We start from the raw sequence: 14,641 nt of genomic DNA on the forward strand, positions 1-14,641 counted from the left end.
TGGGGAAGTGGTTAAACTGGTTTCTTTCTCTGAAAAAGGCCCTAAGAAGAGTTGGAAATGTTTTTGTAGAGCAAAAGTCAACAACGTAGGACTCTCCCCCTCGTCTCCTTCAGTACAGACCCAGAGCAAAGCCATGGAAAGGCATGTAAGGCATAATTCAAAGCAGGCTATTTAAATCTCAATTCAGAATTAGACTCATATCAAGGAAACTTAATTATCTGCATTTTAACATCTTATCTCCAATATGATTTCTCCAAACAAACAGCAGTCTGGAAATGGCCAGTAGGTAATCCATCCAATCTCTGGTATCTCAGTCGGGAAAGTCAGTGCCCGCAGCAGGGGAAAGAGATCTGGGGGAGCTGGGAGCCCCCGACTCCCACATGGCCATGCTGGAAGCTCGCCCTGTGTGCGGCATCGGCTGCTCCCGAGCCCCAGGGCTGGGGGTGCTGCTGGGGCCGACCAGCATGGCAGAGGACTGGTTGAACTGGGAGAGCATCATGCCCTTGTGTGAGGTCCTCTGCAAGCTGAGCAGGAGCTGCTGGCCCTGGGTTGCTGTGCCAAATGGCGATTGCTGCAAAAAAAAAAAGGTTCTACAGTGCTCAGCGTCAAACCAATCAGCACAGGATGCTGCTGCGACCAGCAGCTGAGCACAGCCAGGGGCTGAGATGCTCAAGTGATCCAGTGTCCATTGGAGAGTGAGAGTTTTTTCTTGATTTCATGTTTCCCAACAAAGAGTTGGGCAACAAATTCCCATTCTAATAGCGCAGTAATCATACAGGTTTCATCCCAGGTTGAGCATCCTTCACTAAAGATGGGCTCCTGGACACTCCTGAAAGGCCAACAAATTCTCTGAAAGGAACCTAATAGAAGTCTGGGCATTGATACATTTCCTCAGTTAAAGTGTTCCACAGACAATATTTTTCACACACTACATCCCAAACTCAAACGCCTTCCTGCAATCCCGTGCAAAGTGCTGAGCCGACCCCGGCTCCAAGGTCCGGCCCTACAGCAGCGGCAAAACTCCTTGTGATGACGACAGCACCAATGACTAATTCTGATAATAATTAAATGTCAAGGAGATCTTTTCATTCAAAATGATACCACAAGCACTAGCTAACATTTTGCAGATAGACGGAACAAAGTGTGTGGAAGTTCAGCTGTGTGTAACGTTTCCTGTTTTTGCACTTGCCAAAGGATCCAGAATTGGATAATCCTGAAGTGCCTGGATAAAAGATACGGTCCCTGGTACTATTTGGGAGGCAGCTATTCCTCGAGTGAAAATTCTTTTTAAAGACCAAAGTTCAAGATTATGTTATGTCTAACCTATGGCAAAACTTTTACTAACACGAACAGGGCTGAACTGCTCCCAGTCCTGTCCCCAAAACCTTGTCACCAAGAGTGAACAAGTCCCCCCAGAGGTACAATTGGCCCCTTGCTCTGTGCCCATTCAGCACGATCCTCCTCCAAATCCTCACCTAAAGTTTTTGTGCACCTCAGGGGCTGATCTTCCACCAAATCTTCAGAAGGAATTCTCATGAATATAGGTAATCTCATACATATTTCTATTTATTTACTTGTTTTCTAGCTAGAAAATGCAAATCAAGAAATGGGAAATTACTTCTTTTGACCTCATCCCCAATGCTACACTTGTGCAGAACTGGAATTTGGATCTGCAATTTTTTTTAAATTTTTTTAGATGGGACAGAGAGTAAGGGAATTCCTCTGAGACTTTCCCAAACCAACACACTTCCTAAAAATAGCTGCACAGGTTGGTTTTTTTGGCCTGAGGTGCATTGCATTTTAATGATATTATAGGGAAGGCTTCATTTTTATGCAGCAACCTCCTAATCTCATGAAAGATCATTTCTCAAGAGCCACCACTCCCTGTCCCACTTTAAAGGCTTGCTTTCTTGTTTGTTTGTTTTTGCAATCTCTGGCATTGTGTTCACCAAACATGATAATGAATGTTTTACTGGAAAGGTGTGATGGCTTTCTGTGCAAGCTGTCCTGATGCAGATATGGCAGAATCTCTCCTGAAAAGAGCTCCCAATAATGGAATTTTAGAGAGCCACGAGGCAAGAAGCAAAACACTGACTGAACCTGGATCTTGGCAGGATGCTTTATCCAACAAATATTGTATATAATGACACTCTGTCAACCTCTTTTTAGAGTATTGCAACAGCTGTGTAATGTGAAATTTGCACTATATCAAAAATTCATAGGAGAGATAAGTTGGCACAATGCTGGTGAGACTGTCCCCTTCCAGGCAACGAGGGTCCCACTGCATCATTTTCCATGCGTAACCTGTCTTCTTATTTGCCAGATGCTTGCCCGGTCGGTGACAAGGAGCAGTGTGGTACAGCAGAGGTTTTTCCAAACCACATCTTGCTGACTTGTGCAGTCTTGAGTCTCCAAGCAAACACGCTCAGCTAAATGGACAAGACACATCTGAGCGTTGCAGGTTCAGCCTTCTGCAGGAAGGTCTGCCTTCTCTTTGCTGTCATGCACTAGATCATTTTCAGAAATTGTCCCCCAGAGGATTCAGCCACTTATTCTGACTTGGTGTGAGGTACTAGAGGTGTCCTGGAGCTCAGGACCACGCCGGTACCTCACAGCTCTCATCCACCCCCTCCCGCAGGCAGCTCAACTTTGATTCCAGGTCAAGCTGAAGCTGTCACCTTGTCACCTTGCAGCAGATCCAGAAGCCTGTCCAGGAAGCCTTGGGCTGTCTTCTCTGCTGGTGGCAACTCCCTGTGGCATCACCACAGGGGCTGAGGAGACACACGTGAAGTGCCTCTTCAAAGTTGGCTTTTACACATGAACACACAGTTTTCTTCAGTGTAGGAGAAAAAACTGGTCATTGTAGAATAACCCTTGAGAGAGTATTAACAGGTCTTGTTCTCTAATGTAGGGATTTATTTGGATATTTGTTTACTGTGAACCACCTGAATAGGAGAATTATACAGTAACCTGTAAAGTGGGAGAAATACACAAACCACAAACTTTTGTTTTCTTTTTTATGATGATGCGCAACCCAGAAAGGGTATGTGAGTGAGTCCCAAGCCAAGATCTGACCCACCTTACACAGACATTTAACGAGTTTATGAGCCTGGTCACCTCAGGCTCCCTCCACAGTAAGTGCGGAACTGTATGCATCTCCAGTGGGCACTGCCTAAGACCTTAATTACACCCTAGATCTTAATTAATCCCTGGAGGTGTTCACCTGCATTCCTCCACTCCAGAGGGAGCCAAGAGCAACTACACCTCTACTTCAGGCATCCCATGCAATGAAATGCCCAAATCAGTGTGGGATGAGCCCACAGAAGCACAAAACTGTGCAACAAACTTTGTTTATTGCCCAAGTTTGGCCTCTTTCCTTGCAGCGATTTGTCTTCTTGTTGTTGAACTTTCTAGGGCAATTCTCTTGGGAGAAGCACAGCACTGAAGCATTTGACATGACAGAATGGGTAAAATGGAGCTCCTTCACAACACCTTCCAAATTCACTTGGGATTTGTCCCTCTGAAATCGTTCTGTTGTTCCAAAACAGCAGGTTGAATCCTTCTATCAGAGACAATATTAGGTGTAAAAGGATGATACAAACAGAGAGGGACATTCAAACACCATTTCCTAGCCCAGGGCCTGAGTTGCCACAGAATCATTTAGAAACAGGGGAAAGCCAAACACTTAAAAATCAGATTATTAATGTTCTGCAGAGTCCACGTTCCAGTGCCCATGGGTGCCAGATGCTCCAGTGATGAGTGCAGGACACCAAGCACCATCGCCACCTTTCTTTGCACCATTTCAGCCACACTCTCCCTTGTTACCAACCATTGCTGGTTCAGTCCATACCCTGGTCAGCTATTCACCTAAGGAAATGTGCTCTGAACTTGACCTTTTACTAGATTTATCCTGCAAGAAGATCTTTGAGCTTCTTCCCTGTTCTGTGCAGCTCAGCGAGAAGTGGATGAGATCACAGAATCATAGAACCATAGGATCTTTTAGCTTGCAGGAGACCCTCAGGATCATCGAGTTCAACCGTTAACCTAACTGTCACTAAACCAAGAACCTCATCTCCGTGTCTGTTCAACCCCTCCAGGGATGGTGACTCCACCACTGCCCTGGGCAGCCTGTTCCAATGCCCCACAGCCCTTTGGGGAAGAAATTGTTCCCAAGATCCAACCTCAACCTCCCCTGGCGCAACTTGAGGCCATTTCCTCTCATTCTGGCGCTTGTTCCTGGGGAGCAGAGCCCGACCCCCCTGGCTCCAAGCTCCTTTCAGGCAGTTCAGAGATCAGAAGGTCTCCCCTCAGCTTCTGTCCTCCAGCTGAACCCCTCAGGTCTCTCAGCCGCTCCCATCACACTTGTGCTCCAGCCCCTTCCCCAGCCTCATTCCCTTCTCTCAACTCGCTCCAGCACCTCAAGGCCTTTCTTGGCATGAGGGGCCCACAACTGACCCCAGGTGCAATATTCAGATCCCACTGAGCCGTGAGCTCTCCTGAACCGAGCTGGAAACCCTTCCCAGTCTGCTGGCTCCCAGCGACTGGGCAGACTGGGCTTTTCGGCAGCAAAGGGCTCAGCTCTGTCAGTGGTCCCAGGTGCCCCCTGTCCACATGAGCCTTTTTGTGGGACAGCGGCACCACGAGCACCGCTGTGCTTTGCTCTACCTGTGGGATGGCAGGTCGCCACGGTCACAAGTTCCTCCTCACTGAACCGTTCATCACATCTCCAAGGAAAATACCCTTTTTATGTGCTAAACCCAGCGTCTCATTCCAAATGTAACAAATTAAAGCGTATGAAAGTTTGAAAATACCTTAAATGCTAGGATAAGCAAAACTATAAAAAGCTAAACGCCACAAATCAGGGACTAGACTGGAACAGGAGCCTTTAAGGGAGCCTGAAAAATCCGGGATTGTCTGGGTGAGGGGATCATGATTCCTTCTGGTTGTTACTCCCCAACATTAATTCATGATCTGGGAACAGGCATGAGTAGCTTCTGGATTTCTGCTGTTGTCTAGGGGGTTGGGTTTGGGTTTTGCTGGGAGGGTTTTTGTTTCTTCAAGCTCTGTATTCCCAGAATGTATTTTAAAATAGTCCCTGCCACGATAATGTTCTTCAGGACTTCCAAAAAAGTTCATTACAGTGAATTCAGGTTGTTTGCTTCTTCACCACTCATCCAAAGTGCTTTTTTTTTTTCTGGTGTGTTTGCTCAGAGCTGTTGCCAAAATGATCCGCACAGTGTGCCACTAAAAATGCAGACTTCTGAATTCTAAGCTGCAGTTTGCACATTAATTTATGTTTGGGTGGAAAGCACATTTTCCCATGCAGAGAGGGACAAAAGAACATCTTTACAAAATACTGAGTGTATTTGTGTGCGTGTGAGAGAGAGGCACAGAACTGCTCCCTTCACATTCCTGCTGGTATTCATAGCACAGAGATCCAAACCACGGTAACTTGTCTTTTTTAAGAACCTACGTTACTTCAGTCCTCAACAAAGCAATATTGCTTCTACTTTGCGTCATTTGCAGACAGTTGATTTTTCAATTCTTTCACACTATCTTGTAATTCTGTCATCCTATTCCCAACAAACTATCCCAAAATTTGTCACAGGGATCATCAAATCTACATAAAGGTGCATCATTACTGCCTCTGGCAGCCAGGCATTTCTACAAAACCTTTGAGTACTATAACTTTGTAGCCACAGTTATTATTGCACATTCTGAGTAACCCTCTAAATTCACTCTCTGTACTAAAAAATACATTTACTGAACATTTCTTCTTTGCAATCTTATTCTATACAAACCAAAAATGATGTGTAAAATGTATCATAAGCTGATTATGAAAAATTTAAGATTCATCAACTAGGAAAATACTGTCCTTTCCCTCTGCATGATCTGTGCAGACCCCACACACAATAATGTCCTTGCCGTGCTGGGCCATCATCACAGCAGCTTCTCTAAAGTCCTTCTCCATCTTCTGTGCTGAAGGGCAAGCTCAAAACTCAGGTACCAGCTCTTTTTTTGCCCAATCTCTGCAATCTGCAGTCTCTGAACACTGTTGGAGGGAGGACCCAATATTCTGGTAAACAACTTTTGTGGGTTATCCTGGACACCAACTGAGAAGCTCTCAGCCCTGCCCACGTCTCTCACGTGCCTTCTCCATGATGTCCTCATGGCCTGAGGGTTCTGCAAAGCCTTCAGCGTTGGACATTTTGGGATGGTTTGGCCCTTTAAGGAGTTTCCACGTTTTTGTGCAACAACGGGCACAAAGATTAGCCCTGAGAAGCACCAACCATGCAAATTCACAGCTGCATAGACCAGTTCTCGATGTCTCCAGAGTTTTACTTGCAAGTTTGAAAGCACCTTCATGACTATTCAATGCACTCAACAGCAACAAGAGTCATGCAGGGATGTAACAGAAAAAATGGTTTTTCCTAATTTAGAGTGAGCCTATATCAGAAAAGCTCCCTGACCACTTCTGCATGTTTGTCTAACCCCGACATCCGTGCCTGGTCTGACACACAACCTGAGGCAAGGCTGCTGGAAGCACCAGCAGCTCGCACTGCACCCGCGGTGGGATAAGCGTCTGTCACATAAGGCACCAAATTTCTACCCCCAGTTTTATAGTTCAGTGCAAGATTTAATTTGTGACACTGATTTCCCCTCTGTGCATTTGTGTTATAATCTCCCTTTGCAAGGAGGGATTATCAGGTAAAAATTCAGCTAATGAGATGGAGGAATGTTCAGCCGGTCTTGCAATTGAGAGACATGAAACAAGAATTGCACAGGGAATAGACGTTAGAAGGAGGCAGAGGCATCGAATGCTTACGTCCTCAAATGCTTTCATTAGATATCGTTTGGCCATTGGTGCTGGGAACATAAAACTTGAACAATTGGGGAAGTAAAAAAGAAAAAAAAAAAGCCAAAACAAAACCCAAAGGGAAAATCAGAAGTAGGAATTTTAAACAGGAAAAGCATGGCGTCAGGACAGACGGAAGATAACAGAGTGCTCTGCTGAACACACAAACAAACAAAAAATAACAGAAACAAACTGACAAAACATTCCTCTGGCTGACTTAACTGCTGCTCTGCTCCAGTCACAGGTCTCCAGCCAGCACTGTCATTTTGTCACTGCTCCAGCATCCTTCCCCACAGATAAATCTGAGTGGAAGGGATCTCGTTGCTGTTACAGGGCCTTGAGTAACAAAAGAGCAAAGGGAGAGAAATGTCAAGAGCAAAATGAGTAATAGTTCCCCTCTCGTTAAATGAGGATAATACCTCTGACCTCTCCGCAAAGTACTTTAAAACTCATTAGTGAAAACTTCTAGATAAGGGGCAGGACATATTGCTCGTACCTCTGACTGCGCCTGGGCCACAGAGCAAGGTTTTCCCTTTAAAATCATGTCCAAAATGTGATGCAAACAAATGAAATGACTGATGCCTCCCAGGCTTGGTGCTACAGGAAAGCAAAAAGCCCAGCAGAGCTCCCTCCCATCCCAATGCTGCAAAACCACACCCCATGAAGAAGAAACCACCATAGCCATGTCCCACCACAGCCATGCCCCAACCCCTCCTATTCTCCATGCCATGCTGCCCTACCAGCAGCATCTTCCAAGATGCTAGAAATGTTGAGCCAGGCACAGGCTTAAACTGCTTTTGCCAAGACGGCTGTCACAGCTCTGTCACAGCTCTGTCACAGCCCTGTCACGGCTGTCACAGCTCTGTCACAGCCCTGTCACAGCTCTGTCACCGCTGTGAAGTCCGCAGCAGGCGTGGGGTTCGTCTCCCCTTCTTGTTCCTTCTCCCCCGTCCTAGTTTGCAATGGCCAACAGAATCCCGTAAGAGATCTGATGGCAATGACTGCTCATATAATGAAAGTTTGGGTTACTTTAAAATAATCTAGAGACCTCAACAAATTGCCCCGAAGAGATAAGAAGAGCAACCTCCACATCTCCAGCCCTACTGACAGCCACCAAGGGGAGATGAGGACAGAGTCCATGATCTCCTGGGGAATAGAGAGTTTATTCCAGTTATTCTGATTGTCCTTAACAGTATTTTCCCAAAGAGCACTGCATTCTCAGGAGATGAAGAGAGGATGGCTGTTCATACCGCATGCGATAACTAAACAGTGCTGGAGAATTATCTTCCCATCAGGATTCAAACGTGGAAGGTTCCTTTGTAAAGCCCAAACAAGCCCCCTGGTAGTTTTGCCAAACATTGTTTTACACATGATTTTATCCACGGAAGTTAAAGGTCTCTCTTCAAAGAATGGGAAACGTATCACTTCTTTTCAGATCTCTGTGAGAAATCATCTCAAGTAGAGAAATCAGTGGAAAGCTGAGGTCCCGCAACTGGGTACCAGGAGCTCAGAGAGTTGCTGTCAGTCACCCATGCTGATGGCAATTATATGAGGCCAAAGACTTCCCCGGAAGCCTGTTCCTCATTTTAATTTGAGAAAAAATTAAGAATATACAGGAAGAACCATAAGGGGAAAATGAACTGAGACTTCTAAAAGATTCTGGTTGATTATTAGGAAAAATAGTCCCTGGCCCATATACAGCACTACAAAACACCAACTCATCGAGTCCTTTCAGCATCCTATAATTTCCTTATCTCCATATTGTACAGAAGGAAAGAGAGGCCCAGAGAGATGCCACCTCCTGCCCACTATCATACAGAAAACTGCCTGAGAATGGGGAACCAGTATTTTTGGGAGAACTCAACCTCTCTCCGACTGAATCATCACCAGTGAATATCAGGGGTAAAACTGGCATTTTTGGCCCATGTATCATGGTTCCTGATGGTGCTTCTTTTTAAGAAAAGGACACTAAGAACAGAAAAATTACCGCTATCACTTTCTCAGGTGTTTTGAGGGGACAGATTTCCCAGAGTGGCAATAATTCATCTCCATGCATCCTACTGATTTTCCTTGGAGTGCTGTTCTTACAACCATCAAGTACCTTAGAAAACTTCAGTCTTTCCCTGACATCTCACAGAAGGACAGAGAAACATGGGGGGGGCAGGGGTGGAAAAAAAAGGAAGAAAAAAAAAAATAACTATAATGACCAAGAAACAGGAAAAGCCATTATATACAGTGATAAAAAGACTGCTTCCCCCTCTGTTCAAAACACGATCATATTATCTTAGCAACCAGCACAGCAAAGCAGATTTTACCACAGGAATTGTATAACCATTCCTAAAGAAACGGAAAGGGGAAAGCATTTATTCCTTTCTATATTTTATGACGTGAGAGCTGATATGATTTGCTGAAGTTGAGGTTGCACATATACAGCCAGAGTGGGTTTCACACTCATTGTTTTTGCATTTTGCTGCCTATACGCTGCAGGGCGAGGTAGTTTCCTACTGCTGGTGTTTGAAGAGCCTGAAACCATAATAGTCTCTCTGTAACATTCCCAAATGTTGACATGTTTGGTGCCTGTTTTGTCAAGTAAACCTTTGCAATCTCCTTCAGAGTTGTCTAGGGCGCACTAAATTAGTTGTTCTCGCACTTCTGCTTGGTATTTTCTGCCTGGCTCCATAAAAAGCCCTTCAGGAGAAATATATATGTTAAAAAAAAAAAAAAAAAAAAACAACACAGAAAAGTCTTTCTTGCTATATAAAGAGTGCACTCAAATCCAATGCCTTGGAAATGCTCCGCGGCACTCACATTCCACAACCTGCGCGGTGAGAAGGGTTAAATGAGATTTACAACCGTTCGGAGCAATTACGCAGCGCTGCAAATTAATGGTAATTCCAGAAAGAGCATCTCTGAACAAGACAGGCATGTTGGGAGAGCCACTCACAGGAAGCTCTTCAGGCAAAACATTACATACGCTGTTAATTAGGGTCATTGACTCTGCGGAACGATCCTTATCGAGGACGGCGGCAGAGTCAGCGCTCTGCCACCCGCTCCGGTGACGGGACGCACGGGACAGTTTGCAGAGTTCATAAAACATTTTTTCTTCCTGCTTATTTATTGCTGAAGGGCTGTGGATACTGAGATCTTCGACCAAACCAGCTCGAGCTGTGCAAGCTGTTTGTTTGCTTTCTGCCCTATCTGGGCAGAGAAAAGACTTTTGCTCTCTGCCCATCGTGCTCTTGCAGGCAAACGCGACAGAAGGAGGTTTCGGTCTAAACAAGAACCCATTTTCATGGCATTTTTACCCTTTTATTTCCATGCAAGATTCCTACTCATGTAAGGTTTCATAAAACATTACTGCCCAGCTTAAATGTGGGGCCCACGGTACCTGCCAGTTCTCCTCGCAAGTCTAAACACTAATTGCCGGGACTGGTCTGCTGAAGGCTCAACATCTGAATAATGAATTACTTATCTTTGCTGTTGAGGCAGAAACGTATTAGGCATTACTAGCTCCAGCCTCAGATTCTTTGACTGGGTTCCAGCTGTAAACATTCAACAGGAAGAGGTTAATTTTTAGATACGGTTAATATAAATACTGAAAGGTTCCTTACTTCACTGTCCCACATCACTGCAACATACATTCTGTAATTAGAAGCATATTTTTGTGTTTTCAAGGTATATTTTGCCAAACCAACAAAAAAGCATCAAACTCCAACATTTCTGCCAAAAATACCCACTGTATAATTTATGCCAAATCAACAAAAGTCTTCTTTTGTCCTTCCCAAACCACACTAAAGAACAGTCTGTTAAGAAGTCCAAATGCTAAAGTTAAAAAAAAAAAAAGCCCTCTATTATACAGTGTACAAGATAGGGAGAAATAACAAAACCAACCGATTCCAGCGCCGCCGTTTATGCAAGATGGAATTTAGCATCTCTGTCTCTGCCAGGAACGGTATCTCTCTTTAACTCTGTTTATTCCCCCCTTCACCCCATGCACACTTCCCCCTCTTTTTTCTTTTCCTTTTTTTTTCATTTTCCTAAAACTTCCTTAGCATCTGGAATGTGCAGGCAGCAATCCATGTGTTTGCAGTAAACTTTGAAAGCAGAGCCAACGAGGACCACATGGGCAGGTATTCTGGAAAGCGAACCTGCCTTTCAGTGTCTGCTTGGGCAGTAACGCAAGATGGACCAAAAACTGTTGGACACAGTTAAATTATGAACAACAACATTAAAAAAAAAAAAAAAAAGAAAAGAAAAGAAAAAAAAAACAAGAAAAGGAAAGAAAAAAGAAAGAAAAGGAGAGCATTTTGGTGGTAATTAAGCCTTTCCTTTCCCTGACTTGAAGAAAAATGTTAATTAGAAGTTCAGGCATTTGGTTTTAATTCAGTCCAATGCACAAATGGTTTATTTCCACACAGCGTATTTTCATAGTCTACGAAACAGCCTGCAACTAGGAAGCCATTACAGCCAGTGATTACAGCTTTTACATGTACTTATTATACTTTTGGAAATAGTGGCAGAATGGATTCACTTACACTTCTCCCTGCGTATTGGGGTGGATCCATGTGCAATTAATTAGACAGGCTTGGTACAGACAATTAACAAACTTTTTTTTTTTCCACAGAGAAATTCAGTAGTCTTTACATATGCAGTATAGATATTAGAAAATGGCATTTTGCCAGGACACACAGCTCTGAACAGAATTTACTTTACGACATCTGCTAAATCTTTAACTAACTGCGCCATGACTGAATATTGTTTGGATGAATGTTAGACAATAACGCTCAATCTGGCACCAACAGAGACCGAATGATTCATTGCCATAGTAACCACTAATGCAAAGGTTCCCTTAAATAATAGTACCTGATTTATAGGCACATCAAGGATGCTCCAATGCTACTTTAAACCAGCCAAAAAACTGCAGAGTCTTTTCCTTTTTGAATGCAAACCTTGTGTTTGCACACTGGGTTTTCTGATGAACATTCATTGCTGAAAGTCACTTTGGAGGTGTTGAACCCCAAGGTTTAGGCTTTCAGAAAACCACCAAAGCCCCTTGGCCCTCAGCAGATTTGCCCAATCCCATGGCCTCCCTAGCAAAGGGGGGAGCACAGGGAAGGGGTTTTCCTGGCAGAGGGTGATTGAGGCTCTGGAAGTGGGGTTCCAGAGGGCCCCCCAGGGTGTAGATCCTAGTGAAGAATGTAGAAATTCTATTATCTGGACAATTTCATAGGCAGAGTCACTTGGGCCAAAGGAGGTGTGAGGGAGAGCTCTGTCTGTAACTGCATCTGACAGGGTTTTTTGCATTTAAATATGAATATATATGAAATATTCTAGCAGGAATAACAAGTTCAGGGCCATCAGCTGACGTTTTGGGCCGAAGTAAAAAAATCACAGGGATTTTGGAAACAGTGAGATCTTTATCCATTACAAAGGGTCTTCAACCACCTCTGCAGAACTTCGCCTGATAGTTTTGCACTTGAACCTCTCAGGAGGGAGGTGACTGAGCAAGAGCATCATGAGAGCCGTGGGAGCTGCCCAGGTGCAAACAGCTGAGACTTGCACAGCTACCAACCCTCTGGGTTCCTCCTCAAGGTGGAGGAACTGGCTGCCTTCAGAAGTCTCCATAAAGAGGCAAAACTTCTTGATTTTCAGAGCTCCATAGGAGCCAGGACCACCATATGCAGAGACAAGGGGTGAAAGCCACACTGGGACGTGCAGCAAAATAATCCATGGGAGAGCATCTGGGAATAGAAGCTTATCATCTTTCCAGCCATTTTTGCAAAAATTTCTGATTCATTTCCTGCTGGCTACTGTCAGAGAGGGTACAGGACTAGCTGGGCCACATCCCGGATCCCGGCTGTGTTCCTAAATACTCAGCTTATCTCTCTGTGTCATGGAGCTGTGATTACATAGCTTGAGGGGCTAAAAATATTGACAAAAGCTTTAAAAAGAGAGGTACAGTTTTATTTTTTTTCACTGCACTGACAAATGGAAATGACAGATAGGTGTCAGGGTAGGACCCAGCTGGTGACAGCAAATCTGGATGAAGCCCCATTCCTGCCTGACATGGGTTGTTTTTGCCAAGGTGCCTTTCACCCATGTGTTGAAGACCTAGGAGAGACGGTGGTGAGAGAAGCAGCAGAGCCATCAGAGCTTTATCAAAACTGGATTTCTTTAGGCTTGGCATGCATTGGCTTTGCTTGCAAGCATGGCTTTGGTCAGAAAATGTGACTGGGAAGCCAAAATAAGAATCTGGAGGCATGCTTACGTGGCTACATGCCCTTTGCACAGCCATGTGGGGGTCACCTCCATGCCACGTGCCCCAGGATGTCCCTGAGCCGTTCAGCAAGCTGGCATGGCATGAGAAACCAGGGAGCTGCTGTTGTCCCTGTCACAAAAACCACCATGAACCTGGGAGCCTGTTCAGAGCTGAAACACGAATTTGAGCTCTAGCAGGACAAACCCGCTGAACTATACCAGGAGTGACCCTTCCCGTTACCTCTCGTACTATTTAGACTGGCTGAGCTTCCCTGGCCCAGCAGCAATCACACCGTCTCCATCTGCCCGCTCCCAACCAGAGTTATAGTGTGTGCTGCCGATGCCGTCTCTTGGGTTTGTTTTTTGTTTTTTCTTTCTTGCAGTCTTGACTTGATCCCAGCAAGGGCTCCTGTCTCTAACTCGCGCTGTCAAAACAACGCCAGTGGGGAGATAAGGGAGAGAAGACTTCGAAGAGGCTCCTTCCTGCAAGCTGCTCGCTATCTCCCCAAGACATTTGTCAGCATCCCCGAGGAAGGGCAGCAGACGTGGGGAAGCCAGGAACCATTCCCCCCTCTTAAGCCTCCAGTCACATCACAACGCAGTATTTAAAATGGCTCGTGAATCCCAGATAAAAAGCGAGCGATTAGCGTCTAGAAGAAACCTCTGTTTTCTATCACCAGATGTGGCCATTTCCCATCAGGACAGATATTCATTCATGGAAGGACAAATATTTCTGTCCATTTTTCCCAGCTTTCTTGCTTCTCCACTCTTCACAGCCACATGTCTCCTGATTCAAATTAGGCTGTGGCTTTGGAGCATGCCCAAACCCACCCCCGAGAGAAAATGAGATTAGAAAAGGGATGTGATTCATTTGGTAGTTTCCCCTTTTCTTACATCTTGCTCTGAGTGAAACATGGTCAGACAAAAGCTGGCAATCGATGCCAGCCTGGTTCTTCACCGGAGGACATGATCTGGGGTCTGTCCCGCTTGCCGGTGCGGTCGGTCACCATCCTGCCTTGGTGGCACAGCAAGGCTGAGCTTTCCCCCCACCATCCCAGCTAAGCCAGCTCCCCTGAGCTGATAAACAAATCATGCCCAAACTGAACCAGTTTCTGCCATCAGGGAGCAATTCTCCCTTCGGCGGGGCGAGGCGGGTCATTTCCATGGCTCTTGGCTGTTTGCAAAAGGCTACTCGTGAGAATTAATCAATAGCCAGGAGCGTGTGATGTGGCGAGCATGCGGCTGTGATTTTCCAACTGGCTGAGGGTAGATTTGTTTGTTTGTTTGTTTGTTCATTTGTTTGTTTGTTCATTTGTTTGTTTGTTTTTAAGCAAGCCACATATTTTGAGTACCAATTTTCAAGTTTAAACCTGTGAAGCAAGGGGATTTGGGAATATTTCCATCCTAGCTTTCTAGGTACCTGCTGAACAGCATAAGCCCATAAACCACACTGAATGCAGTGTTCTTATTCCCTCCTTGCTGTTAGGTTATTTGATCAGCTTTAACTGCAAAGCCTTTTATATTTGC

At 45.0% G+C, this 14,641-nt stretch overlaps 1 protein-coding gene across 1 annotated transcript in view; it reads left to right on the plus strand.

The window, feature by feature from the left end:
- Positions 1-380: 380 nt before the first annotated feature.
- The window catches only part of LCTL (lactase like), a 157,628-nt gene continuing 143,367 nt past the window's right edge, over positions 381-14,641 (plus strand). The window contains exons 1-2 of the mRNA XM_071813681.1: positions 381-507; positions 2,324-2,356. Coding sequence (XP_071669782.1) covers positions 381-507; positions 2,324-2,356 — 160 coding nt within the window. The remainder of the gene's footprint in view (positions 508-2,323; positions 2,357-14,641) is intronic.

Source organism: Patagioenas fasciata, chromosome 12 (genome assembly GCF_037038585.1).
Source record: "Patagioenas fasciata isolate bPatFas1 chromosome 12, bPatFas1.hap1, whole genome shotgun sequence".
Lineage (NCBI taxonomy): Eukaryota > Metazoa > Chordata > Aves > Columbiformes > Columbidae > Patagioenas > Patagioenas fasciata.